The sequence below is a fragment of the Puma concolor genome, chromosome C1 (genome assembly GCF_028749965.1).
Source record: "Puma concolor isolate L17-30 chromosome C1, mPumCon1.1.hap2, whole genome shotgun sequence".
Taxonomy (NCBI): Eukaryota; Metazoa; Chordata; class Mammalia; order Carnivora; family Felidae; genus Puma; species Puma concolor.
This window is the reverse complement of record NC_141674.1, coordinates 62,158,665-62,184,967: the sequence shown is the minus strand read 5'-3', so window position 1 is coordinate 62,184,967 and position 26,303 is coordinate 62,158,665. Positions and strand designations below refer to the sequence as shown.

The window sequence follows — 26,303 nt, the reverse complement described above, 5'->3', positions numbered from 1 at the left end:
CTATACTTTCCTCCTCCTTCTCATAGGCTAGCTTCCATAGACAGCTTTTGATTTGACTGGATAATAATATTTAATTAGAAACTCTATTAACTTTAACCAGCTATAATGAGTGATGATCTTTCTTATTAAATTTCATTAAAAATTGATCCCAGTGATATATAAGCAGTGAATTTTATAACATAATTTATGACCTTGTCAATGTGCCTGCCTGTACATTTAAAAATCTGCACTTGGACCACTTGTTATTTCATAAGTATTTCTTTGTGTAGTAAAAGTTGTCCAGTTCTAGATTTTAATAAAAGTGTTTGAAACTTCTCTGAAGAACAGGATATTGGTGGATATAATTTACTATCTCAAACCCCAAGGCTAAAAATAATAGAAAAGAAACCAATCATGTAAAACTTCATTGAGTAGTACAGCATTTCTCAACCTGCAAATGAAATGAATACTTACTTGATTTACAGAGTTGTGTTTTAAAAGATTTTTGCCGCAAGATGTAAATGCTTTAATTCTTTTCTGGGCAATGTGATACTCTCCTACAATGAAGTGGTAAATGAAAACCAACTTGAACCATCTGAATGTTCTGCAGAGAGAAAAGAGTGGATACTAGTGAAAAAAAAGATTTAAAAAATCATTCATATTACCACAAAATGTTGGTTGTAGCAAAGCTTTTAAGAGCCTTTAAGGAGGCTGGAGATTCAACAAGCAGATCAGTAACACACCATAAAACAGTGCCCAAAATACAGACATTAGAATTTAGATTGTTTTAGCAATGCATTTAAGCACAATTGAAGGAATATAATTTAGGCACGGAGAGCTGAGAAATGACAGTAGCAGATGGATTACACCAGTCTGCAGCAATCAGAGATGAATTGCTCTGTTTGAATGGTTGAATTTCATACTTTGGAAGTCTACTAGATTCCTGCAGCCAGAGGCTTCAAAAGATAGACTATTTGTCCAACCAGCCCAGAAGGAAACATTAAGTCTGTTAGCTTCAATCATTTACTTGTATGGACAATAATGCCTTTGGGATGAACATCTTTAGACACAAATAAATAATCAAGCTGCTTTACAGGTGGATGATAATAAAGACTAATTTACAGGCATTTTTCCCCTTCACCTCCTGTTCTTGAAAATACCACTGTGGTAGGGAACTCAAAGCTTTTATTAACCTTTTACTACAATTTTTAGTGCATTTTTTTTTGTTTTGAGGTATATAACTGGCATACATTATATTAGTTTCAGGTATACTACATGATAATTTTATATTCGTATATATTGCAAAATATCACCATAAGTCTAGTTAACATCTGTTACCATACATAGTTACAAAATTTTTGTTTGTGTGACAGAACTTTTAAGATCTACTCTCCTATCAACTTTCTAATATGCAATACAGTACTGCTAATTAGAGTTGCCCTGCTTTTCATTACATTCCCATGACATTATTTTATAAATGGAAGTTTGTACCTTTTGACTCCCTTCATCCATTTGGCCCACACCTACCCCCCACCTCTGGCAACCACCAATTTGTTCCTGTTCTCTGTATTTTTGAGGTGTTTTTGTCCACCTATAGGTGAGATCACAGTTTTTGTCTTTCTCTCACTATGTCACTTAGCATTATGCTCTCAAGTTCTATCCATGTTGGCACAAAAGGTAAGATTTCTTTTTTTTTTTTCCAGTTGAATAATATCCCATGGTGTGTATGTTTGTGTGAGTGTGTGTGTGTGTGTGTGTATCACAACTTCTTTATCCATTCACCCCTCGATGGATAGATGGTTTCCATATCTTGGTTATAATAAATAATGTTGCAATAAACATGAGGGTACATATATCTTTTTGAGTTAGTGTTTTCATTTTCTTTAGATAAATACCCAGGGGTAGAATTGCTGGATCATATTATAGGTCTATTAACTTTTTGAGGAAACTTCATACTGTTTTCCATAGTAGTTGCAACAATTCACATTACCACCAACAGTGCACAATCATTCCTTTTTCTTTTTTTTTTTTAAGTTAATGTTTATTTATTTTTGAGAGGGAGAGAAAGAGAGTGAGACCAGGGGAGGAACAGGGAGACACAGAATCCAAATCAGGTTCCAGGCTCTGAGCTGACAGCACAGAGCCCGACATGGGGCTTGAACCCGGCAGGCGTGAAATCGTGCCCTGAACTGAAGTCAGATGCCCAATCAACTGAGCCACCCAGGCGTCCCTCATTCCTTTTTCTCTACATCCTTGTCAACACTTGTTTTTGTCTTTTTGATAACAGACATTCTAACAGGTGTGAAGGGATACTGTATTATGGTTTTGATTTGCATTTCATTTATAATTAATGATGTTGAGCATCTTTTCAAAAATCTGTTGGTCATAAGCATGTCTTCTTTGGGAAAATATCTATTTGGATCCTCTGCTCATCTTCAAACTGAATTGTTTTTCTGAGATTTTCTGAGTTCTTTATATATTTTGGATAGGGTGCCTGGCTGGCTCAGTTGGTACATCTTGCAACTCTTGATCTCAGGATTGTGAATTCACGGCCCACACTGGGTGCAGAGATTACTTAAAAAAATCCTCAAACACCTGAAGGGAAACTATATATTTTGGATGTAAGCACCTTATCAGATATATAATCTGCAAGTGTTCTCTCCTATTTAGTAGGTTGCCTTTTCATTTTATTGACAGTTTGCTTTGTTATGCAGAGGTTTTATATATTGATACAGTCTCACTTATTTTTTTTTTTTTATTCTGTTGCTTTTGCTTTAGGTGTCAGATTTGAAAAATTATCACCAAGACCTATTTCGAGAAGTTTACTTGCCTATGCTTTCTTCTAGGATTTTTATGATTTTAGGTCTTACATTCAATTTTTAAATTCATTTTGAGTTAATTTTAGTGTGTGGTTTGAGATAGTAGTCCAGTTTTCCCTACGCTATTTATTGAAGACTGTTCTTTCCCCATTGTATGTTCTTGGCTCCTTTATCATAACTTAATTTACCATATATGCATGGGTATATTTCTGGACTATATTCTGTTCCATTGATCTATGTGTTTACTCTTATGCCAATACCATAATGCCCTGATTACTACAGCTTTGTAATATAGTTTGAAATCAGAAGGCATGATGCCTCCAACTTTCTTCTTCTTTCTCCAGAATGCTTTAGTAATTAGAGGTTCTCTGCAGTTCCATACACATTTTAAGATTGTCATATTTCTGTAAAAACTGCCATTGGAGTTTTGATAGGGATAGTACTGAATATGTAGATTGCTTTGGGTAATATGGGCATTTAACAATGTCAATTCTTAAAATCCATAAGCATGGGATAACTTTCCATTATGACTTCTTCAATTTTGTTCAACAGTATCTTACAGTATTCAATATAAAAGTCTTTCACCTCCTTGGTTAAATTCATTAACTCCTTCCTAGGTATTTTATTCTTTTTGATGCAGTTGTAAATGGGATTATTTTCTTAATTTCCCTGATAGTTTGATATCAATGTATAGAAACACAACATATTTTTTTATATATTAATTTTGTATACTGCAATTTTACTGATTTCATTTATTAGTTTTAATCTTTTTTTTTTTTTTTTTTGCTAAAGTTTTTGGGATTTTTCTATACATAGTATTGTGTCCTCTACAAATAGTGACAGTTTTACTTGCATTCTAACTTATATACATTTTATTTCTTTTTCTTCCTGAATTGCTCTGGCTAGGACTTCCAATATATGTTAAATAAAAATGACAAGAGTGGACATCCTTGTCCTATTCCTGATCTTAGAGGAAAAGCTTTCAGTTGCTCACTACTGAGTAGGATGCTAGCTCTGTTCACAAATGGTCTTAGGGGCGTCTGGGAGGCTCAGTGGGTTAAGCATCCAACTTCGGTTCAGGTCATGATTTTGCAGTTTGTGAGTTTGAGCCCCGCGTTGGGCTCTGTGCTGACAGCTCAGAACCTGGAGCCTGCTTCAGATTCTGTGTCTCCCACTCTCTCTGCCCCTTCCCTGCTCATGCTCTGTCTCTCAAAAATAAATAAACATTAAAAAAACCCCAACCAAACAAAAACAAATGGTCTTTATTATGCTGAGGTATATTCCCTTAGTACCTAAATCACTATCATAAAATATGATAGAGGGATGCTGAATTTTGTCAAAAGCTTTTTCAGCATCTCCTAAGATGATCATGTAATTTTTATTCTTCATTTTGTTAATGTGATGTATCACATAGTTATTTTACTACTTTTTGTCATTTAAGCTTCAAACTAGCTTTAAAAGTGATTAATTCACTATTTTTACTATATATTTACCTTCCCAGCGAAATTTATTCTTTCACATGTGTTGTTACTAATTAGTACATTTTCCAGCTTAATGAAGTCCCTTTACCATATCTTGTAAGGCCAGTTTAATGGTGATGAACGCCTTTAGTTTTTGCTTGTCTAGAAACCTCTTTAGCTCTCCTTCAATTCTGAATGATAACTTCTGGGCAGAGTATTCTTGGTTGGATTTATTTTTTCTTTTTGCACTTCAACTATATTGTGCCACTGCCTTCTGACCTATAAAGTTTCTGCTGAAAAATCTGCTTAAGGTCTTATGGAGTTTCCCTTGTATGTAGCAAATTATTTTTCTCTTGCTGCTTTTCAAATTCTCTCCTTGTCTTTAACTTTTGACATTTTAATTATAATATGTCTTGGTGTGGGTCTCTTTGGTTCATCTTATTTGGAACACTCTAGGCTTCCTGGATCTGGATGTCTGTTTCCTTCTCTAGGTTAGGAAAATATTCAGCCATTATTTCTTCAGATAAGATTTCTGCCTCCTTTCCCCTTCTCCTCTCCTTCTGGGAGACCTATAAATTGAATATTAGTTCATTTGGTGTTGTCCTTTTAGTCCCTTAATTTTTCTTCATTTTTTTCCCCTTCTTTTTGCTGTTATTGCTCTGATTGTTGCTCCATTGCACTGTTTATCAGTTAACTGATCCTTTTTTTCTGTTTCATCTAGTCTGCTGTTGAACCTCTTTATTGCATTTTTCAGTTCAGATATTTTATTCCTCAGCTCTGTGACTTCTGTTTGGTACTTTCTTATACTTTTCATCTCTTTGTTGAATGTGTTTACCCATTTTACCCTCCAGTTCAGTGAGCAATCTATCTTTCTAACCATTATTTTGAATTCTTCATCAGGTAAATTACTCATCTCTGTTTCATCATTTTCCCCTCTGGGGTTTAATATCATTCTTTTATTTGGAACACATTTCTGTTTCTTCATTTTGCTTGACTGTGTTGGTTTATATGCAGGGATAAAACAAACACCTCAGTCTTAAAAAAGTGGCCTAATGTAGGAGGTGAAGCATATTGTTCAACTCTGCCCCAGCTCTTGGTTTTCTCTCACCCCTTTGTGCTTGTCTATGTAACCTATTATATTTTTAATAAGTCCTAGCAGTTGAGGATGTGCCAAACCTCTCAGTGTCCCATAGGGGAGAATCTCAGTGCTTAGATTCAGGCTGACTAGGGGCCAGACCCTCAGGCTGCAGCTTTTAATAGTATACTCTTGTGGGACTGGAAAGCATTAGCCCCACGAGTCACCAGACCCAGGCAATCTGGAGGCGTCCTTTGGGCAGGAGTTGCAAAACTAGGGGTCCACACAAGTGTATAAGCTCTTTTGTGGGAGATACTGGTGACTTGAAGCATGGCAGGCAGGGAGTGCTAAGATGGGATCCATTGTCTATGTTCCTTGTGAGCATAGTTTGGTAGGCCACTAGATGTGTGCCAAACCTGAAGCCTGCCCCAGAGGCTGAAGCTTCAGGACAAGAAAAGAAGTGTCTGTTCAAACCCTCTGCCCATTTTATTTAAATTCCAGTTAGTTAATATACAGTGTAATAGTAGTTTCAGGTGTACAATTTAGGGTTTCGAAACTTCCATACAACCAGTGCTCATCCCAAGAAGTGCACTCCTTAAGGCCCATCATGTACTTAGCCCATCCCTCTGCCTACCTCCCCTCTGATAACCATCAGCTTGTTTTCTATAGTTAAGAGTCTTTTTCTTGGTTTGCCTCTCCCTCCTTTTTCCCCTATGCCTGTTTGTTTTGTTTTCTTAAATTCCACATATGAATGAAAGCATATGGTGTTTTGTCTTTCTCTGACTTATTTTGCTTGGCATAACACTCTCTGGCTCTATCCATGTTGTTGCAAATGGCAAGATTTCATTCTTTTCTATGGTTGAGTAATATTCCACTACACACACACACACACACCAGGTGATGGACACTTGGGCTGTTTCCATAGTTTGGCTATTGTAGATAATGCTGCTATAAACATTGGGGTGCATGTATCCCTTTGTGTTAGCATTTTTATTTTCTTTGGTAAATAACTAGTATGCAATTGCTGAATTGTAGGGTAGTTCTAATTTTACATTTTTGAGGAATCTCCATACTGTTTTTCAGATCTTTTATTTACATCTTTAACTTGACCCCAAATTGTGATCTACTAGACTACAGCTGAACTGGTAAGTTGAATGATGTGCCAAGTTTTGTTTGTTGTAGTTCATGTAGACAGCTCTGCTAAGGAAACAAGGACTGTTTCTTTCTCTGATGAGACTGATATTTTGCCCCTCATTTAAAAAAAAAAGTCAGGGGGCGCCTGGGTGGCGCAGTTGGTTAAGCGTCCGACTTCAGCCAGGTCACGATCTCGCAGTCCGTGAGTTCGAGCCCCGCGTCAGGCTCTGGGCTGATGGTTCGGAGCCTGGAGCCTGTTTCCGATTCTGTGTCTCCCTCTCTCTCTGCCCCTCCCCCGTTCATGCTCTGTCTCTCTCTGTCCCAAAAATAAATAAAAAACGTTGAAAAAAAAATTAAAAAAAAGTCAGAAATGTCTGTAAATATAAACAATTAAGAGTATGAACACTAGTAAGTTATATAGAGTTCAACACAAAAGTTGTGTTCTTCAACCTCAATAGAAATTGTCATTGTCTAAACAAAATTTTAGATGCTCAAAAGATTTAAAGTAAACTAGAAGCTAAGTTACTTCAGTTTTTTCTCTTGTACTAAATAAATTTTTAAACAAGGTACATTTCAAGTAAATTTACAAAGGTCTTGATTCTTTAATAAGAATAATTTAATTCTTGATATAGGTGAAAACTTGTTTCACTTAGCTAAACAAAAAAGAAGGCATCTGAAATCCTTTAGACAATTCTGAGAAAATTAAAAACATTTTCTTTCCATCTTAATTCTGCTTGACTACATCAAAATGCCTAAAGTATGGGCTTCTAAGCTACTCAAGTCCAAAGGACATCACAGTGTATATAAATGGCATCCCTGATTTTGTGTAGCAAACTGGTTTCTGGCTGTCTGTGACAATCATACATACATTTTGCATATATTCTGATTTTGGCTCTATGCTGAATTTGGTAATATTAATATAAATACGGAAGTTGCTTAGCTTCAAAACATGAATAGATCATCACAGATTACAGGAATTAATTCTGGATTAATACTATCATTTTTTTTTGTGATTTTCAGCATCACTTGGATATTTGAAGCTTTACTTCAACTCAGCATATACTGATGCACACTTTAGTACTGTTTTGCTTAGTTTCTAGAATAAATGGCTGAAGTAGAAGATTAATACCAAATGTTGGATTTCTTTTCCCCATGCCTTCCTTGGTCATTGTTCATATTAAGTAATCAACAAGTTTATGGATTCTACTTAGTTACAAATAACAACCATCCTTCACAAATCTTAGAAATATATGAAATTTAAATCCTGTTACCTTATGAAATAAAAATGATATCAAGAGGAAATGTTCAACTTTTTACTTATATATGCATGGGACTATCACTTTGGTTGAGTCAGGGTACCCGTTCAGGAAACATGTGTGATACTATACCCCAAACAATGCATCTCAAGGCAAGAGACAATATCAAATTCTTTCCAACAGATAACATTTCAAAGCAACTAGAATCCATACACTGTGCAGAATTATGATTAAAATAGTGACCACCAATTTGTCAGAAACCTCCCACTGACTTTGAATAGAAGCCACCTACCTTCTAGAGAGACACATGATTACACTACAGCACAAATACAACTTTGAAATTTTGCCAAATAGTAAAGAATCAGCATCAAAACTTACAGGACAGGTATCTGGTGTTGATGGTTTTGAGGCAATCCAGATAGCATTGTGCTGATGGCACTCTTAGGGCATACGGCTTTACCAATACCTTTGATAGCACAGAACATGGTACTGGGTAGAAGCACATGGATATTAATAACTTTTGGGTTGAAAAGTGTTTCAGAAGAGTTTGAAACTGAATGTAAAGTTTTAGAAAAGTCTTAACTATATGTCAATATGTCACTTTTTCTTCCTTTTATATGTATGTGTGAGAGGATTAAACAATAAAAATCTGTATTTAAGTTCATTTAAAAAGGATTTTCAATAAATAAATATAAAAACTCCAAGGAAAAAAGGAAGCATTGATTCACATTTTTCTTGGTAGTGTTTTCTCTTTAGTGGAACATAAAATAACAGTAATTTTTAATAACTGATGGTACTTTACATTAGGTGAAATACAGTATTAAACATTTAATCAATAACAGACATACAACATCCTCTGAAAGCTCTGCAAGTAAATCAGTAAATGCTAAAGAGTAGCTATCATGTATCTGTATTTCCTCCTTGGGAAGAACCTTAAAAGAAAATAAAACAAAACCCCAAACCAAAATGAAACACATAAAATAGCCTAATAATGGTGGCAGGCAAGCCACTTCTGGTTTACCAGTTATTTTCATATTCACATATTAATATATAAACAAAAGAAGCACAGACTAGTTCGGATTTCAGTTTATTCATGTTAAAACACAAAATTGACAAATCATTTCTCTAATTTTTATCAGACTTTGACATAAAGACTTTTCACGTGCATGCTTATAGCAAAATAGCAGCACATAAGTTGAGATTCCAGTCTATTTTTATTTTCTTGAAGCTGTCTATCATCAGTAAGTTTTCTCATTTTTTTATTTTTCTGCCTCCTTCCTGCTGCTTAACTTTCGGTCAATTATTGCTTCTCAGTATCATCACCAGTACAAGGACAAAAAGTAAGAAAAAGAAAGTAAAATCAGCCCATCTGGTAACTTAATAGTTCTATTAAAGGGGTTAAAAAGAGATTGCAAATAATGCCCCAAATAAACTTTTATGATTATCAATGAATCCCAATTATTCCTACCGTTTTCCACATACAGATATTTGAGTTTTGTGTATGTGTATGCTTTTGTATGGATGGAAATTTAGGAAAATTTTAAGATACAGAAACATATGTCCAAGTTTATAAGGTAAAATACCACATAAACACTTTTAGTTTCACTTTGGCAAGAGCAATAAATGAGATAGATTTTTATCATCAATACTAGAGCTATCTCTATCTAATTACTTATTAATTAAATAATCACAATATTGGGAGCATTGTTTTCATCTGAATTTGTAAGCTATGAATTTGTTTCCAAAAAAGTATTTCAATTCCTACAGTGTTCTTTGAAGACCCTATTGTATGTATACCATTTTTATCAGTTCATCAGAATAGGACTACTATGTTCTACTACTGTACTACTAGTATATGCTATAGTATACTACTATACTAGTACTATGCCAATTAACACGTAGACCTGTACTGAAACCAAAGCCCAAAAAGAAGATGGAAAAAGGTATGTTTAGAAAATCATTTAAAACTTCTTGTGTACTATATGAACACAACAATGCTCCACAAACCCGTTTTTATTAAAAGAAAATTAAAATAGTAATATCAAAAAAACCCTTTTCTGAACTTACAGCCTTGAAATATTCTTTCATCAAAAATGTTTGATTTTGTTATTAATATTATGCTATAGCAATTACGTTAATGTAATTTTCATTAATTCACTTCAGTAAAACAAACAAAAGCCTACAGAAAACTCTTCTATTTGCAATCTTGCTCTATCAAGAAAGATAAGGTATATATAATATTTAAGATGCCTCTAAATCGAACTGTTTTCTATTTAAAGTAATTTCTAGAAAAATTTGCTCCCTATAAGTTATCATGTCTTCTACGTCTTTGTAGATAAGCATTTCTTCAATGGACAACAGTTTATACTTATTCAGGCTGAATGCTGATTTGTTCTGTACAGCATTTAACATTTTTAGGGATGTTGTAACTGAATCACTCAAAGAGGAACAAGCTGGGAAAATACGAGCATTCCACAAACTTAAACATGTCTTGTTTCCAGAGAACAGTTCCTCTGTAACTTTCAGATTCCAAATATTTAGGCATGACAGGAAACAGACTCCAAAGAATTGAAGTAACTTTATATCTGACAATGTTTTAACATTCCTTTTCAAGTTGTCTTGCACTCCAAAAGCCATAGTTGAATACTTCAAGTATCCATTCATCTTCAAGCTTAAGGAACACACAAAAGAATCTGCAGGCAGGACAGCTTCTGTTATGACAGAACAACCACTAACAATGCAGTTTTCCCCAACTGAAACATTAGGCCCCAATCTAGAATACTCCACAACTGAGCCAGTTGCCACAGAACATCCTGAATCCAGTATACTTTGAATGATACAGGATGTGTTACCAGAGCATTTTGGTGTTGTAGAAAAGATGCTAAAAGCTATGGACTGCAAGCCAAGTTCTGACTTCAAACTGCTATCTGAAGTAAAATGAAACAAGTATTCTTCAGTTGTTCCAATGTGATAGAATTTGGATTTATTAAGAACCACAACATTTAATGAGGTTCCTTTCAGAAGATGAAATATTCTCTGCCTGATGTCTGTCAACTCTGCCTCTTCTTTAGTGACATTTGATGTGTTTCTGGTGTACTCCACAGTTGCTCCAGGTCCCAAAGCCTGCAGAAAGTCTCCATAGGCATCAATTTCACAGTTCAATGTGCCTATTTTTTCATAAAAAGCAAGTAATTTTTTTGCTGTTTTATGATCCATGTAAAATAGGCTGTCCGTGTAGACATACTCAGACTCTAATTTAAGAGGGGTAGTGTCACCCCCAGCCATGTCCTGGTGAGAAAAATTTCCAGGTCTACACACAGCATTAAAGTGATGCATCTGTTCTATGCTGGGCTTATGAAGGAAACGATGGCAACACCTGTATTCAAGGTCTTTATATTCTAAATAATTAAAAGGTTCTAAGACAAATACTCCATGTGTGGTACCAACAGTCAAACTAGAAGGATGAGCTAAAGCTGTAAAGCCAGGTTTGTCAAATCTAATAAACTCACATTCTCCAACACTATAAAGTTCAATATCATCTGCACAAGTAACCAGAATCCCAGGTTTCATATGTGAGGGGAAATCAATGTACATGGCTAGTTTTAATTCCAACATCTGATAAATGGGGTTACCGAAAGGTAACGCAGTGAAAATTTTGCCCAGAGCACTTGCATTTGGAAGGCGTTGGCTGTAACCACCTATATAAAATTAAACAAAATAACTGTTGTAAAATGTTTACAAGACTGTAAGATTTTAAAAACCCAGGGGCATCAGTGACAACTCAAAGTATCTCTAAAGATATTTAATGTATATAATGCATTACTGTTACTCAGAAAAGAATAGTAAATTCCAGGTTACAAATTCAAAGAACAATTCTCCTCAAGTGATTTGATATAACACAATTTTAGATTAAGAAAGAATTCTATTATACTTCAGAAGCTGCGAATTGTTTTGAATCAACTGCACAACTAGTAAACAGGACCATGGGCTAAAACATGGTCTTATATCTACATTTCAAACAGTAAATTTCACGACATTTAAACTCCTACATTTGGTACGCACTTCATAGAGGGGAAAAAAGTCACAAAAAAACTAATATACCAATCCAAAATATAATTATTAAACTGTAATTACCAGATGCTGTGTCTTTCCTCAAATTATTACATCCACTCAAAGGAAATAAAGCTGCGTTTACTTACAGCATTTTAAAATGTATATTTGTTTTTCATTTGAACAGGATTTTTCCCTCTAAAATGAGTCTTATGACTTCTTAATTCCTTGAAAAGCATGTTCTCTTAGGTACATTAAATAGCTTACATCATTTTTATGTAACTAATTATAATGAGAGGCAACATTACATAGTAGAGTAGACAAAAATAGGTTCAAACTCTGGTTCACCACTTTTTAATTGCTTATCGTTGGGTTTACTCCAAATCAGCAAATGAAGAGTAATACTTGCTTTATCTTCTTTTATGTAGAGCACTTGGCACAGAGTATGTTGTTCAGCAAATGAGAGTTAATGCTTTCCACTTTTTTCCTTTTCCAAAGATTAGCCAAAACTTAAGTTTAGAATTGTAAGAATTACCTCTTTCTAACTATGTATTTTGAGTGTCTAACTTAATTTTTATTAATTGGTAATCATATTGGTTCCAGAATAAAGCTATATATTTGAATTTTTCTACTTTTTTAGAGTTAGTCTTAAAATCAGAACGTGGATGCTTTACTTGGTATTATCTTTACAAAGAATCATTGTTCTGTATATAAACTATAAGAAATGAAAAATGCCTTGGAAGTCATATAGATGAGTAGTTCTAAAATATCTGTTCCTGGACTGGTGCCAGTCCATAATAAAGTTTTCACCAGCCCCCAGTAGAGAAGAGTGGAGGTTTTCATGTAACCAAGATTTTCATACAACTACATTTACTGAATTAAAAAAAAAAAAAATCTTTATTCTGAGATTATTTATTTCCTATTTTTCTGCCTTATAATGTTTTCTTTTGTGTGTGACTCTTCCTCTTACATACTTTTTTGTCATCTCCATGTGTTGTCACCACTTTTTCTTTTCTTTTTAAATTCTTTTAAGCATTAAAGACTTTTGCCACCAATAATCAGATAAAAATGCATGATAGAAGGTTTTGGTAAAGTCTGGAAATCACAGTGCTAAACCAGCCTCTCCCCTACAACAATTCCTTTTAAAGCATTACTGAGAAATGTTCATATTTTGATGACTTCTATCTTCGGTAAATAATTTTCTATATACATTCCAAAAGATAAATTTGTCAAAAAACATTATGCTGCTTATAACTTTAAAATAATCAAGAAAAACATGAAATATTTATTTTCAAAGAAGAGTAACTTCAAAGACAAAAATTTAAAAAAAGGAAAGTATTTGCAAGGTAGAAAAAAGTCCCTAAGACATCAAAGGTAAGATGTAAATTGGAAAAAAGAAAATGTGTAACTTTACCAGAATGAATTAATAGGATGGTAAAAGAATTCCATTTATCTCCATATAACTTTTCCAAACATCGAAGGGCACAAAGTGTGGATCCTCCATTTCCTTAAAAATGAAAGTAAAACCACAACTTATTTCTTAGAAACCTGCTGAAAATTTGTTATTATGGTAAGGTTTGGTGTTATAACTTTGAGGATATGGCCTTTGGCTATAATTAAGTAGGCAGAGAGCAAAGGTAGAGGCAAAAGAATCAAGTTAAATACACATTTTACAGCATTTAAATAAATAAACAATTGGAAATGAAACCCAGAGATCAGCACTTGGTAATAAATGATGAGATTATAATCTTCTCTTGAAAACAGTAATTAAAACAAAGGAAAAATGATAAATTAGGCAATCTGAAACAGTGGAATACTCTAAGTATACACATTCATTTGGAGTTACAAACTGAAAAACCCATTAAAATAATTCCCCCCCACATGACATAACCAAAGATTTGAGTTAGATGTCCTTTCTAAAAAGTTTCTTAGAGGAGCACCTGGGTGGTTCAGTCGGTTGAGTGTCAGACTCTTGACCTTGGCTCAGGTCATAATGGCTCAGGACATGATCTCAAGGGTCCTGAGTTCGAGCCCCACCCCAGGGGCTGCCCTGGTATCAGGGATCCTGCTTGGGATTCTGTCCCTCTCTCTCTCTGCCCCTCCCCTGCTCATGGTCTCTAAATAAATAAATAAACAAACAAACAAACAAACAAACTCAAAAAAAATTTTCTTAGAACCTGGTGTCCTAAAATACATCTTAAACATAACTACACTTACTAGTTACCTTGTGCAGGTTATTTAACATTCTGTGCCTCAGATTCCCATCTATAAAATGGGAATTATTAAAGTACTGACTGCACCATTGTGAGGATTAAAACACTGGTTAATTAGAACAATGCTGGTATCAGATATAAATATCCCATATGGTATCAGGGGCTTTAGTTTTAAGTATCACATGGAAAATAGCCTCCAGAAAAATAGCACATATTTTCTTGCAATGAAGGTCAAAAGGCATAGCTGACTTAAACTGGGTTTTGAAAGTAGTATCTATGATATTAGGCCATTATATTATATATACACACACACACACACACACACACACACACACATATGTGTATACACATATGTGTGTGTGTGTATACATGTGTGTGTATATATATATGTGTGTGTGTGTGTATATATATATATATATTATATATAATGGCCTAATATCATAGATACTACTTTCAAAACCCAGTTTAAGTCAGCTATGCCTTATGTGTATATACACACATATATGTGTGTATATATGTGTGTGTATATAGTGCTGATTTGCAACCTTCATGTAAATCTCTGAACAAACTATGGAGTTAGGAGGGAACTTAAGAACCCTACTGATAAAGTCCAAAAGAATATTTAACATTAATTTTAAAATTTTATTAAAATAAATTTTGTTTTAATTTTATTAAAACAAATAATATTCTTTTCTTAATAACATTCTGCAAGTTTTTCATGGTAAGTCACAATGTGTAAACAGTTACTATGCCTTTTTCTTAAAAAATAGTAAATTTACATTAAATTTTTTTTTTTTTTTAATTTTTTTTTTCAACATTTATTTATTTTTGCGACAGAGAGAGACAGAGCATGAACGGGGGAGGGGCAGAGAGAGAGGGAGACACAGAATCGGAAACAGGCTCCAGGCTCTGAGCCATCAGCCCAGAGCCTGACGCGGGGCTCGAACTCCCGGACCGCGAGATCGTGACCTGGCTGAAGTCGGACGCTTAACCGACTGCGCCACCCAGGCGCCCCTACATTAAATTTTTAAAGCCTGGAAAGACTATGGGTAGAAAGATATAGGGCTCATCAACTGTGAGCCATAGGAAAGCTTTTCTTCAGCAATCATTGTGTTCAGAACCTATGATATAAATCTGATTATATATAGCATACCTATTTTGGCTCCAGCAGGGTCAACAAAAACATGATACTGGACTCCAAGGGGTAACTCCTTTTTTTTCAGCTTTTCTGAGAGCTGTTGCTTATAAGCAAGTTCCTGTTTTTCATCAGCTGCTGTTATTGCAACAATGTCCCAGAATTCTCCAGCTGCCACAGGTTTGCCTGTGTGAAAAAGCAAGGAAATGAGTATCAGAAATCTCTAGCTGTTACAAATTTGCCTATTAGAAAGAAAAATGAAAAACTATCTTCATACACTTAACTTCTTTTCAGAATTACGGAATAATTAGTGGCTAGCTAGTTTGATTCAAACTATTTCTACTGAAGATTGTTCACAAATTTTGCATTTTCCCCTTTTAGATTACTTGCTCCTTTCATGGTCTACAGTCCATTTATTTAAATATTCTGAAAGTTGCTATGTTTCTTGATTAAGAGAAGTATTCTTGCCTTGCTAAAAATTACCTCAATTCTTAAGTAAGAAGAGGAGACAAAAAGAATAAACGGGGGTGCTTAGATGGCTCAGTCAGCTATGCCTCGGATTCTTTATCTCGGCTCAGGTCATGATCTCAAGGTTCATGGGATCAACCCCCAGTCAGGCTGTATACTGTCAATGCGGGGCCTGCTTGGGATTCTCTCTCTCCTTCTCTTTCTTTCCCTCCCCTGCTCGTGCTCTCTTCCCCAAATAAATAAAACTTAAAAAAAAAAATGAATAAATGAATCTCCAGCTGTGAAAAGCAATTTTCACATATTAGGACCACTTAGTGTTTGTTGGCTGAGTAAGATTCAACCCAAGGATCTATTCCTACAATGTTACTGTTTATAAATTCAGGTACTTTATTTTTTATTACCTGAAGATGAGCCATGCAAGTTTACAAAGGCTTTGAAGTATGACCTAAAATTCTGCATAACAGAAAAGTTCCCAAGTCCCTGATGCACTCATTTAAAAACAGACTAAACTGACGCTCTTTATTGGTAAAAAAAGACGAATAAAGATTTTAATTGGGGCGCCTGGGTGGCTCAGTCGGTTAAGCGTCTGACTTCGGCTCAGGTCATGATCTCACAGTCTGTGAGTTCGAGCCCTGCGTCAGGCTCTGTGCTGACAGCTCAGAGCCTGGAGCCCATTTCAGATTCTGTGTCTCCCTCTCTTTCTGCCCCTCCCCTGTTCATACTCTGTATCTCTCTGTCTCAAAAATAAATAAACATTAAAAAAAAAAATTAAAAAAAAAAAGATTTTAATTAGTTAACAGTTTTTGTCAGCCAGAATCTATTATTCCTACATATTTTATTATTTATATTTTTAATGCAGAAACTTCACCAAAAATGACTAATTTTATTAGATAGTTGTATAAGGAATGACAAATAGCACAGTCTTTAAAAAATTTTATTTGATACAAATTTCCCCTTTTAAATTTTGACCCATAATTCTTCCATGTCCTGATTTTTACTCAGTATGCATTCATAGCATGTAACAAATTGGTGAAGTAGGCAAGGGGATTGGAGAAGGCTAAAATAATATTTGTAATGGTCAAATACTGAGCTTTAGACAGTTTAGATTTATCTAAAGTAACTTTTGTTAATAGGCTAACCAAATGTGTAACTTGGATTGATAGCCTCACTAGTCAGAATAATTTTCTTTCTTCTCCTTTGTTTTGATATATACATGTTACTAAGAATAAAGTAAAAAAAAAAAGTAACAACATGACGCAAAGAAAGGGCAGTGACAGAAGAAAAAAATCAAGCCGAGTTATTAGCTATAAAGCCGAAGGTGAGCAGACCGGAAGTGATAGTCCAGCAAATTTCCCGGCACGTAAAGTTCCCTCCATGTCCACTGCCGCGGAAAGCTGGGGTTCCCCCTTTGCTACCTCTCAGTTCTGAAAACCTCTGCAATTTTCGCTGGGTGGCTTCTCGCAGAGCTACGCCTAAGAGCGCGTTTGCAGCAGCCATAGCAAAACTTCCCCCGAGACCAGCTGAAGCCTTCCAGGTATCCTCCGGCTGGCGCAGCACGCATGCGCCTCAGGATGTAACCCGTTCCTGGGTCCGGTTTGCCTCTATTCCGCCCCTTACGTGCGTCACTCACGTAACCACGCCCCCAGAGCGGTGGCCTGCCGGGAGAAAATCCTGGGGGTCAGAGTGCAAAGCCTTGCCGTGTTTCCCTAGCAACGGTCTCTGGAGCAGATGGCCACCTAGTGATTTGTCGGACTGTGCCGGGTCTGGGCCTCTTGTTCCCAACTCATAAGGCTTTGCAGCCCTGTTGACCCGGTGAGTTATTCGGGTTGAGTGATAAAATTGCTAGAACTGACCCGCTGAGAAGACAAAAGTACAACCTAGCTTCCAGCTTTCCTTCGAAAGGTGGTTCGTCCTTTCAACTCGTGATTTGTTTCAGATTTGTTTTAGCGGGGAGCAGTTCCCAAAGACGTCTTTATAGTTAATTCCTCCCTCAGGGTTGTTATCTGAAACAATCTGCACCAAATCCAGATCCAGATGTACAGTCTCAACATTCAAGATCTATATTCTCTTAAGGAACCTTAGGTTTGTGGCTTCTTTGCCCTTGTGTTTCTTAGTAAGTGAGACTCTCCAACCCTCTCAGTTTTGAGTTCACTTCATAGGCTTTTGTCCATTGTATAAAATTCAGTCTGCAACAGGTCTCTTAACATTCGTGGTTTTGGTTGCTTCAGCTGTCATTCTGTTGTATATGCGGATTGATCAAGAACTTTAAATAACATTACTGGGAATAAGTCAGACTTACTAGATGCATTTTGGTAGATACCTGTAAGTATTTCTTTTGTAAAGCACAAGTTTATAATGAGTTTTACAGATGAACCTATTCATGCTTACATACAACAATTTTAAGAAACAGAGAGGCCAATAGTCAAGGGCTCACGATCAGTAGAAGAGGAGATTTAAGCACGCTACTTGAATCCCAAACCCAGAACTCATCTACCACATCATGCAGTTTGATTTATTTCAGAAACCTGTCTTCCTAAAGCCTTCATCAGTAACACAGGTGGGCATTCAAGGCCCTATAAGTTCTTGCCATGAACTTAACTTAGTTTTTTTTTTTTTTTTTTTTTTCCTAAAGGCTTCGCTCTGCATTTAATTCTGTACTTAAGGTACATTTCAGTAAAAATGGAGATTACTCTTTCATAGTTTCGCCGTTTAGAAGTTTTGTGTTGTTAATAAAAACAAAACATTAAGAACATTTATATGATACGACTTGAGTGAGGTGAGAGTGAACAAAAGGGAGTGAGTGATAAAGATCAGAGAGGTGAAAAACCCCTAAAGAAGGGATTTTGTTTTATACTGTATACAACGAAGCCATTGCAGAGTTTTTATGTGACTTGCCTTATGTCTAAAAAGATCACTCAGAAATGTGAAAATAGACATGGTGGAGGGTAGGGCAAGGATAGAGTTGGTGAAGGCTTGGCAACGATGGTAACAGTAGGGATGCTGAGAAATTGATTACATTCTGGACATATTTTTGAAGGCACAACCAATACAATTTGCTAATGATATGGTTGTGGAATGTTAGAGAATGAGAGGGGTCAAGACTGACCACCTCAAGGATAGAACAGCTATCAGTTGAGATGGGAAAGACTGCGGATGGGGAGTGTTGGTGGAGTAGTGGGGAGAGTCCAGAGTTTGCTTTTAGACATGTAGACTATATAGATATATGTGTATGTCACGCATATGTAATGAAAGTTTGTGTGTGTATGTGTCTGTAGGCATTACACATATGAGTCCAGGGTTCATAAGAGAGGTCTGGGCTGGAGAGAGAATTTTTTGAGTCCTCAGAGTTAGAGACAGTGTGAGGCTATGTGCCTGTGATTCTGCAGTTCACAGACCTCTCCAGAGGGATAACTTTAAGGTTGGGTTAGAGTTAATGGAATTAATTTTAAACTACTGAACTAGATGAGATCCTAGGGGAAGAAAGGTGAAGTTCAAGGATTGTGCATAGTAACAAGGTAAACAATGAAAATGTGACCAAATAAGAAAATTTTGGATAGTGAGAAGTGTGAAGGGACTAGAACAGGCTGATGTAATAGACTGTATTACATAGACTATTAAATACAGCATTCTTGGGACCTGGAAAGGATGGCCATAGAAATCAATATTATTTTTTCCTGATATGATTACATTATTCATATAAAATGTGTTGGAAGTAAATATACCACCTTATCAACTATGGTTTTTGTTCTTCCCTCTTTTTTTTTCTCAACTGTTCATTAATATTAATTTTTAAGTAAAAATGAAAAAATATTGAATACCATATTAGTGGGAGTAATTTCGTTGGAAGTAGATTTTGGGGGGTAAAAATATCTAGGGATTTAAGTTTATGTTTAATATAATCAAACAGTGTGATATGGTTGTTTAAATAGTCATAAGGTACGGTAACCACAATAAAATATGCTAACACAGCTAAGTAGTAAACCCATTAATTCTTTATAAGTAAAACACATTGGAAATGACATATTTAATCATGGATTCCACATTTTGAAAGGGATGTCAGACAAACTGAACTATATAATAGTTGAAAAATGGTATTTTGTGGAGACATTTGGGCTTTTTTTGTGTGGGAGGAGAGTAGAGAGTATCTGAAGAAGTACCGTAAAGAAGAGTGAGATAGATTTTTAAAAGAATTTTACTGAGGCATAATTTATATGACATTAACTTAACCTGTTGTAAGTGAACAATTTAATGATTTTTAGTAAGTTTACTGCGCTGTGCAACTGTCACCCCAATAAGATGCTTATGCTTGTTTAGAGTTAATTCCAGTCAGGTTGTTCCTATTACTATGGGCATAACTATGACTGTTGTGTGGAAGTTGTAGAGAAGAATATTAATTTTGTTTCCAAACATTTTTTTTTCCTTCACAAGAAGAAACTGGAACTAAATGAAGAGGGTTCTAGATTGTGCACCACGATTCTCTTGGTGCATGGTTTGATCAGTTCACGCTAGGGCTCTGATCTTTTCCATTCCTTGTGTTTCATCTCTCTGCACAACCACTGTTCCTCCTCCTACTCTTTCTGACATGCAGTATAAGCAAAAATATCTTTTTACTCTTCCATTTATTTGAATTTATTTATTTGGCTAGCGTGTTCTAGCCAAATAAAGTATTTTTTTCCCACTGTATCCTGTTGAAGGAACCCTCACGTTTCTCACCTTTCTGGAGGACCAAGGAAAAAATTTTATCCCCCAAACTTCTATTTGACATCCTCCTTTATTATTTTTTTAAGACTTTATTTTTTAGAGCAGTTTTAGTTTCACAGAAAAATTGAGAAGAAAATTCAGAGATTTCCAATATACTCCCACATAATTCACATGTGCATAGCCTACCCTGTCATTAACATCCCCCCACCAGAATGGTACATTTGTTACAGTTGATGAATTTATATTGACATGTCATAATCACCCAAAGTCCATAATTTACCTTACATTTCACTCTTGGTGTATATTCTATGGGTTTGGACAAAGTATGATGACATGTGTTCATCATTATAATATTCAGAATTGTTTCACTGTCTAAAAATCTGTGTTCTGCCTAGTCATCCACCCCGTGAACTCTGCCACCACTAATCTTTTTACTGTCTCCATGGTTCTGCTTTTTCCATAATGCCATATAGTTGTAATCCTATACTACATAGCCTTTTCATACTGATGTCTTTCACTTAGTAGTGTGCATTTAAGGTACACTATGTCTTTTCATTCTTGATAACCATTTCTTTTTAGTGCTGAGTAATAGTCCATTATCTGGATGTGCCACACTTTATCCTTTCAACTACTGAAGGACATCTTGGTTGTTCCCAAATTTTTGCAATTGTGAATAAAGCTGTTATGAACATTCATATGGCAAAAGATAAATACCAAGAAGTGCAATTACTGGATCTTATGATAAGAGTATATTTAGTCTTATAAGATACGGCCAAACTGTCTTCCAAAGTTGCTATACTGTTTTGCATTCCTACCAGCAATGAATGACAGTTTCTATTGCTACACATCTTTGCCAGCAGTTTGTGGTGTCAGTGTTCAGGTTTTGGCCATTCTAATAGGTGTGTAATGTTATTTCATTGTTGTTTTAATATGCATTTCCCTGATGACATGTGAGGAGGAACAGCTTTCATGTACTTATTTGACATCTGTATATCTTTTTTGGTGAAGTATCTATTAAGGTCTTTGGCCCATTTTTAAAATCTGGTTGTTTATTTCCCTTATTGTTTAGTTTTAAGTGTTCTTTATATATTTTATTTTTTTTTTTTTTAATTTTTTTTTTTCAACGTTTATTTATTTTTGGGACAGAGAGAGACAGAGCATGAACGGGGGAGGGGCAGAGAGAGAGGGAGACACAGAATCGGAAACAGGCTCCAGGCTCTGAGCCATCAGCCCAGAGCCCGACGCGGGGCTCGAACTCCCGGACCGCGAGATCGTGACCTGGCTGAAGTCGGACGCTTAACCGACTGCGCCACCCAGGCGCCCCAAGTGTTCTTTATATATTTTAAATAAAAATCCTTTATCAGATGTATCGTTTGCAAATATTTTCTCCCATTGTGTAGCTTGTTTTCTTATTCATTTGACATTACTGTTTGCAAATTATGTCTTTAATTAATTTTTTTATTTAAAGGAAATAATTTTTCATTAAGTTTTTAACTTTAATTCCAGTATAGTTAACATACAGTGTTATATTGGTCTCAGGTGTACAATGTAGGGACTCAACAATTCTCTACATTACTCAGTGCTCATTGGTCTAAGTGTACTCTTTAATCCCCATCACCTACTTCAACCATCTCCCTGCCCACCTCCCTCTGGTAACCATCAGTTTGTTCTCTTAGAGTCTGTTTCTTGTTTTTTATCTCTCTGTGTCTTTAATTTTAATGAAGTATAGGTTATAAAATATTTCTTTCATGGATTATGATTTTGGTGGTGTATCTAAAAGGTCATTATTATACCTAAGGTCATTTAGATTTTCTTCTAGGTTATCTTCTAGGAAGTTTATAGTTTTGTGTTGTCATAGATCTATTTTAAATTAATTTTTCTGAATGTGTAAAGTCTGTGTCTACATTCATTTTTTTTTTTTTTTGCATGTGGATGTCCAGCTGTTTCAGCACCATTTGTTGAAACTCCATTGTATTGTCTTTGCTTCTTTGTCAGAGATCAGTTCACTATATTTCTATTTCCAGACTCTATTATATTCCATTGGTCTAATTTCTTTTGTTTTGACAACACAACATTGTTTTTGACTACTATTGCTTTATAGTAGGTCTTGAAGTCTGGTAGCATCATTCCTTCAAGTTTGTTCTTGAATAGTGTGTTAGATATTGTAGGTTTTTGCCTCTTTGTGTAAATTTTACAATCAGTCTGTTGATATTGATAAAATAATATGCTGAGATTTTGGATGGGACTGCATTTAGTCTATAGATCAAACTGGGAAGAAATGACATCTCAATATTGAGTCTTCCTATTAAGGCTGTCGATGCACATGAAATCTCTCTCCATTTATTTAGTTCTTTGATTTTGCTCATCAACTGTTTGTTTTCCTCTTGTACATATTTTATTACATGTATACCTAAATATTTCATTTTGAGGGGTGCTAAGGTAAATAGTACTGTGTTTTTAACTTGTGCATTGCTGGTATAAAGGAAAGTGATTGGCTTTTGTGTATTTACCTTGTATCTACAATCTTATTATAATCACTTATTAGTTCCAGGTTTTTTTTTTTCTTTTCTTAATTTCTTTCTTTCTTTTTGTCGATTCTTTTCGATTTTCTGTATAGAAAATGATCATGTCATCTGTGAACAAACACAATTTTATTTCTTCATTCCTAATCTGTATATCTTTATTTTCCTTTCCATGTCTTATTGAATTAGCTAAGACTTCCAGTATGATATTGAAAGGCAGTGATGAGATGGGACATTCCTGCTTGGACCTGATCTTATTGGGAAAGCAAATTTCTTTCCGTTGAGTATGATTAGCTGTAGAATTTTTATAGATATTTTATCAAGTTGAGGAAGTTGTCCTCTATTCCTAGATTACTGAAAATTTTTCTCAAGAATAGAGTTGGATTTGAATAAATGATTTTTCTGCATTTATTGAAATGGTCATGTGGTTTTCTTTTTTTTGGCTTGTTAATGTGACAGATTACATTAATTGGTTTTTGAATGTTGAACCAGACTTGCATACCTCGGAAAAATCCCACTTGGTAGATTCTTTGTATACATTGTTCAATTTACTAATTTTTTCCCAGGAATTTTGCATCTGTTTTCATGAGAAATATTGATCTGTAGTTTTCCATTTTTGTAATGTCTTTGGCCATAGGGTTTGGATAATGCTGGCCTCATAGAATGAGTTAGGCTTTGCTTCTATTCTCTGAAGGAGATTTTAGGGAATTAGTATAATTTCTTCCTTAAATTTTGGTAGCATTCCCCAAAGATCTCATCTGGGCCTGAGGCTATCTGTTTTGAAAAGTTATTAATTATTGGTTCAATTTCTTTCATAAATATATGCCTATTCAGATTATTTATTCTTTTGTGAGTCTTGGCAGATTGTGTCTTTCAAGGAATTGGTTCATTTAAGGTAGGATATCAAGTTCTGCACGTGGAGCTATTCATAGTATTAATTTATTATACCTCTGTTGTCCATGGGATCTGTAGTATTGTCCTTACTTTAATTTCTGATACTAATAATTTGTGTTCTCTTTTTTTTTCTTTGCCTGGCTAGTTGCTTGTTAATACTATTGATCTTTCCAAAGAGCAGGCTTTGGTTTTATGGATTATCTCTGTTGATTTTCTATTTTCAATTTCATTGATTTCTCCTGTAATTTTTATTAATTTTCTTATGCTTACTTTGGATTTAATTTGCTCTCTCTTTTTTTTCTTCTAGTTTTCTAAGGTGAAGTTTAGATTACTGCTTTTTGATTTTTCTTCTTTTGTGATGTATGCATTCAGTGCTATAAATTTCCCTCTAAGCACTTCTTTTGCGACATCCCACAAATTTTGATAAGTTGTGTTTTTATTTTCATTTAGTTTAAAATATTTTAAAATTTCTCTTGAGATATTCTTTGGCCCATGTGTTATTTAGAAATGTGTTATTTAATCTCCATATATTTTGCTTTTTCAAGCTATGTATCTGTTATTGATATGTAGTTGAATTCCATTGTGATCTGGGTAGATACTGTATGATTTCTATTCTTTTAAGTTTCTGAAGTTGTATTTGAGGCTCAATATGTGGCCTCTCTTGGTAATGTTTATGTGAGCTTTTGATGAATATACATTCAGCTGTTGTTGGATGAAGTAGTCTGTAGTTGTCAACTATATCCAGTTGATTGATGGTGTTGTTGTGTGTAACTATGTTCTTACTGATTTTCTGTCTGCTAGATCTGTCCATTTCTGATAGCAGAGTTGAAGTCTGCAACTGTGATAGTGCATTCATCTGTTTCTTGAAGTTCTATCAGTTTTGCTTCACTTTTGTTAGGTGTATAAACTTTATCAGTTGCTATGTCTTTTTGGAGAAATGACCTCATTATTATTATGTAATGTCTGTCTTTATCCTGATAACTTTCCTTGCTTTGAAGACTGTTCTGTTTGAAGTTAACATAGCTACTCCTGCTTTCTTTTGATTTGTGTCAGCATGATAGATCTTTATTACTTTATATGTCTTTACCTTTCATTTGGGTTTTTTGTGGACAACATATAGTTGGGTCTTTTTTTTTTTAATCTCATTTGACAGTCTCTTTTAATTGGTTCATTTGGACCTTTGACATTCATAATGATTATTGATATATTTGGATTAATATATGCAATATCCATTGCTATTTCTATTTGTTGCCATTATTCTTTGTTTTTTATCTTTTGTATTTCACTTTTCATGCTTTTTTGGTTTTAAATGAACACTACATATGATTTCATTTTCTCTTCTTTCATAGCATATTGATTATAGTTCTTATTTTACCATTTTTAGTGGTTACCCTAAAGTTTGCAATACACATTTATAACTAATTCAGTTCCATTTTCAAATAACACTATACCCCTTCCCACCTAGTTTTAAGTACCTTATTATTAGAAGATAAACCCAATTCCTTCTGTCTCTTATATAATTGTTGCTTTTAAAAAAATGTTTATTTGAGTGGGGAGAGGGGGAGAGGCAGAGAGAGATGGAGACACAGAATCTGAAGTACGCTCCAGGCTGTGAACTGTCAGCACAGAGCCCGATGCAAGTCTCCAACCCATGAGCCCTGAAATCATGACCTGAGCTGAAGTCGGATGATTAACAGACTGAGCCAACCGGGTGCCCCTCATTGCTGCTTTTAATTTCACTTATATATAAGCATTCACATATATACTACCAGTTTGCTACTAGTATTTTGAAAAACTTTTATCTGTTAGATCAGTTAGGAATAAGAAAAATAAAATATTTTTATTTTATATACACTTATTTCTTTCCCAGTGTTCTTCCTTGCTTTCTGTAGATCTGAGATTCTGAACAAATTACATTCCTTTTCTCTAAAGAACTTCTTTTAACATTTCTTGTAAGGTAGGTCTACTGGCAACGAATCTCCTCAATGTTTGTTTCCCTGTGAAAGTCTTTTATTTCTCCTTAATTTTGAAAGATAATTTCATAGCGTACAGAATTCTAGGTCAGTAGGTTTTTTTTTCCTCTGAATTCTTTCTTTCTTTCTCTCTTTCTTTCTTTCTTTCTTTCTTTCTTTCTTTCTTTCTTTCTTTCTTTCTTTCTTTCTTTCTTCTTTATTTGCCACTGACAAATAAACACAGTTTAATTATTTCTTTTCAAGAAAAAAAACAAATGTGATATGAACAACAAAAAAGAAATAGAAGTTACTTTGATTAAAAGTCACAACATGAATGGTGGAAATTACACTAAGTAATAGGGACAGACTAATACCACTGTCTACATGCTTTGGTGTTCCAAAGAGAAAGTAGTTTTGTCTTATAGCAGTGGTTTTATATATACATGTACACTGTAAAAAATATATACAATAGTGTTTCTCAGGCCTTTTTTTCCCATCTTTTTGCTCCTTTTCAGAACCCTTGTACAATCTTGAGACTTATTGAGGACTCCAAAGAACTTTTATGTAGATTATAACTATCAATATTTATATGTTGGAAGTTGAAATTGAGAAATTTTTGAATAATTACTTACCGACTCACTTGAT

General features: G+C 34.8%; 2 protein-coding genes across 9 annotated transcripts in view; one reads left to right on the top strand and one right to left on the bottom strand.

Moving 5' to 3' along the window:
- Nucleotides 1–8,794: 8,794 nt before the first annotated feature.
- Nucleotides 8,795–17,182, bottom strand: FPGT (fucose-1-phosphate guanylyltransferase). 4 transcript variants are annotated; one of them, XM_086717286.1, is made up of 5 exons: nucleotides 17,005–17,143; nucleotides 15,991–16,106; nucleotides 15,140–15,307; nucleotides 13,188–13,280; nucleotides 8,795–11,421 (listed from the first exon to the last, which is right to left on the bottom strand). In XM_086717286.1, the coding sequence occupies exons 2-5, from the start codon at nucleotides 16,046–16,048 to the stop codon at nucleotides 9,965–9,967; spliced, it is 1,776 nt and encodes a 591-aa protein (XP_086573412.1). In that variant the 5' UTR covers nucleotides 16,049–16,106; nucleotides 17,005–17,143; the 3' UTR covers nucleotides 8,795–9,964. The 4 variants fall into 4 exon arrangements, with proteins under 4 accessions (XP_086573412.1, XP_025768504.1, XP_086573413.1 ...); XM_025912719.2 differs by lacking the exon at nucleotides 15,991–16,106 and having other exon boundaries at nucleotides 17,005–17,181; XM_086717288.1 differs by lacking the exon at nucleotides 15,991–16,106 and having other exon boundaries at nucleotides 10,290–10,604; nucleotides 17,005–17,182.
- A 76-nt stretch (nucleotides 17,183–17,258) lies between these two features.
- The window catches only part of LRRIQ3 (leucine rich repeats and IQ motif containing 3), a 257,386-nt gene continuing 248,341 nt past the window's right edge, over nucleotides 17,259–26,303 (top strand). For all 5 annotated transcript variants that reach the window (XR_015254801.1, XM_086717280.1, XM_086717282.1 and 2 more), the window contains exon 1: nucleotides 17,259–17,401. The gene's annotated coding sequence lies outside the window, so the exon portion shown is untranslated. The remainder of the gene's footprint in view (nucleotides 17,402–26,303) is intronic.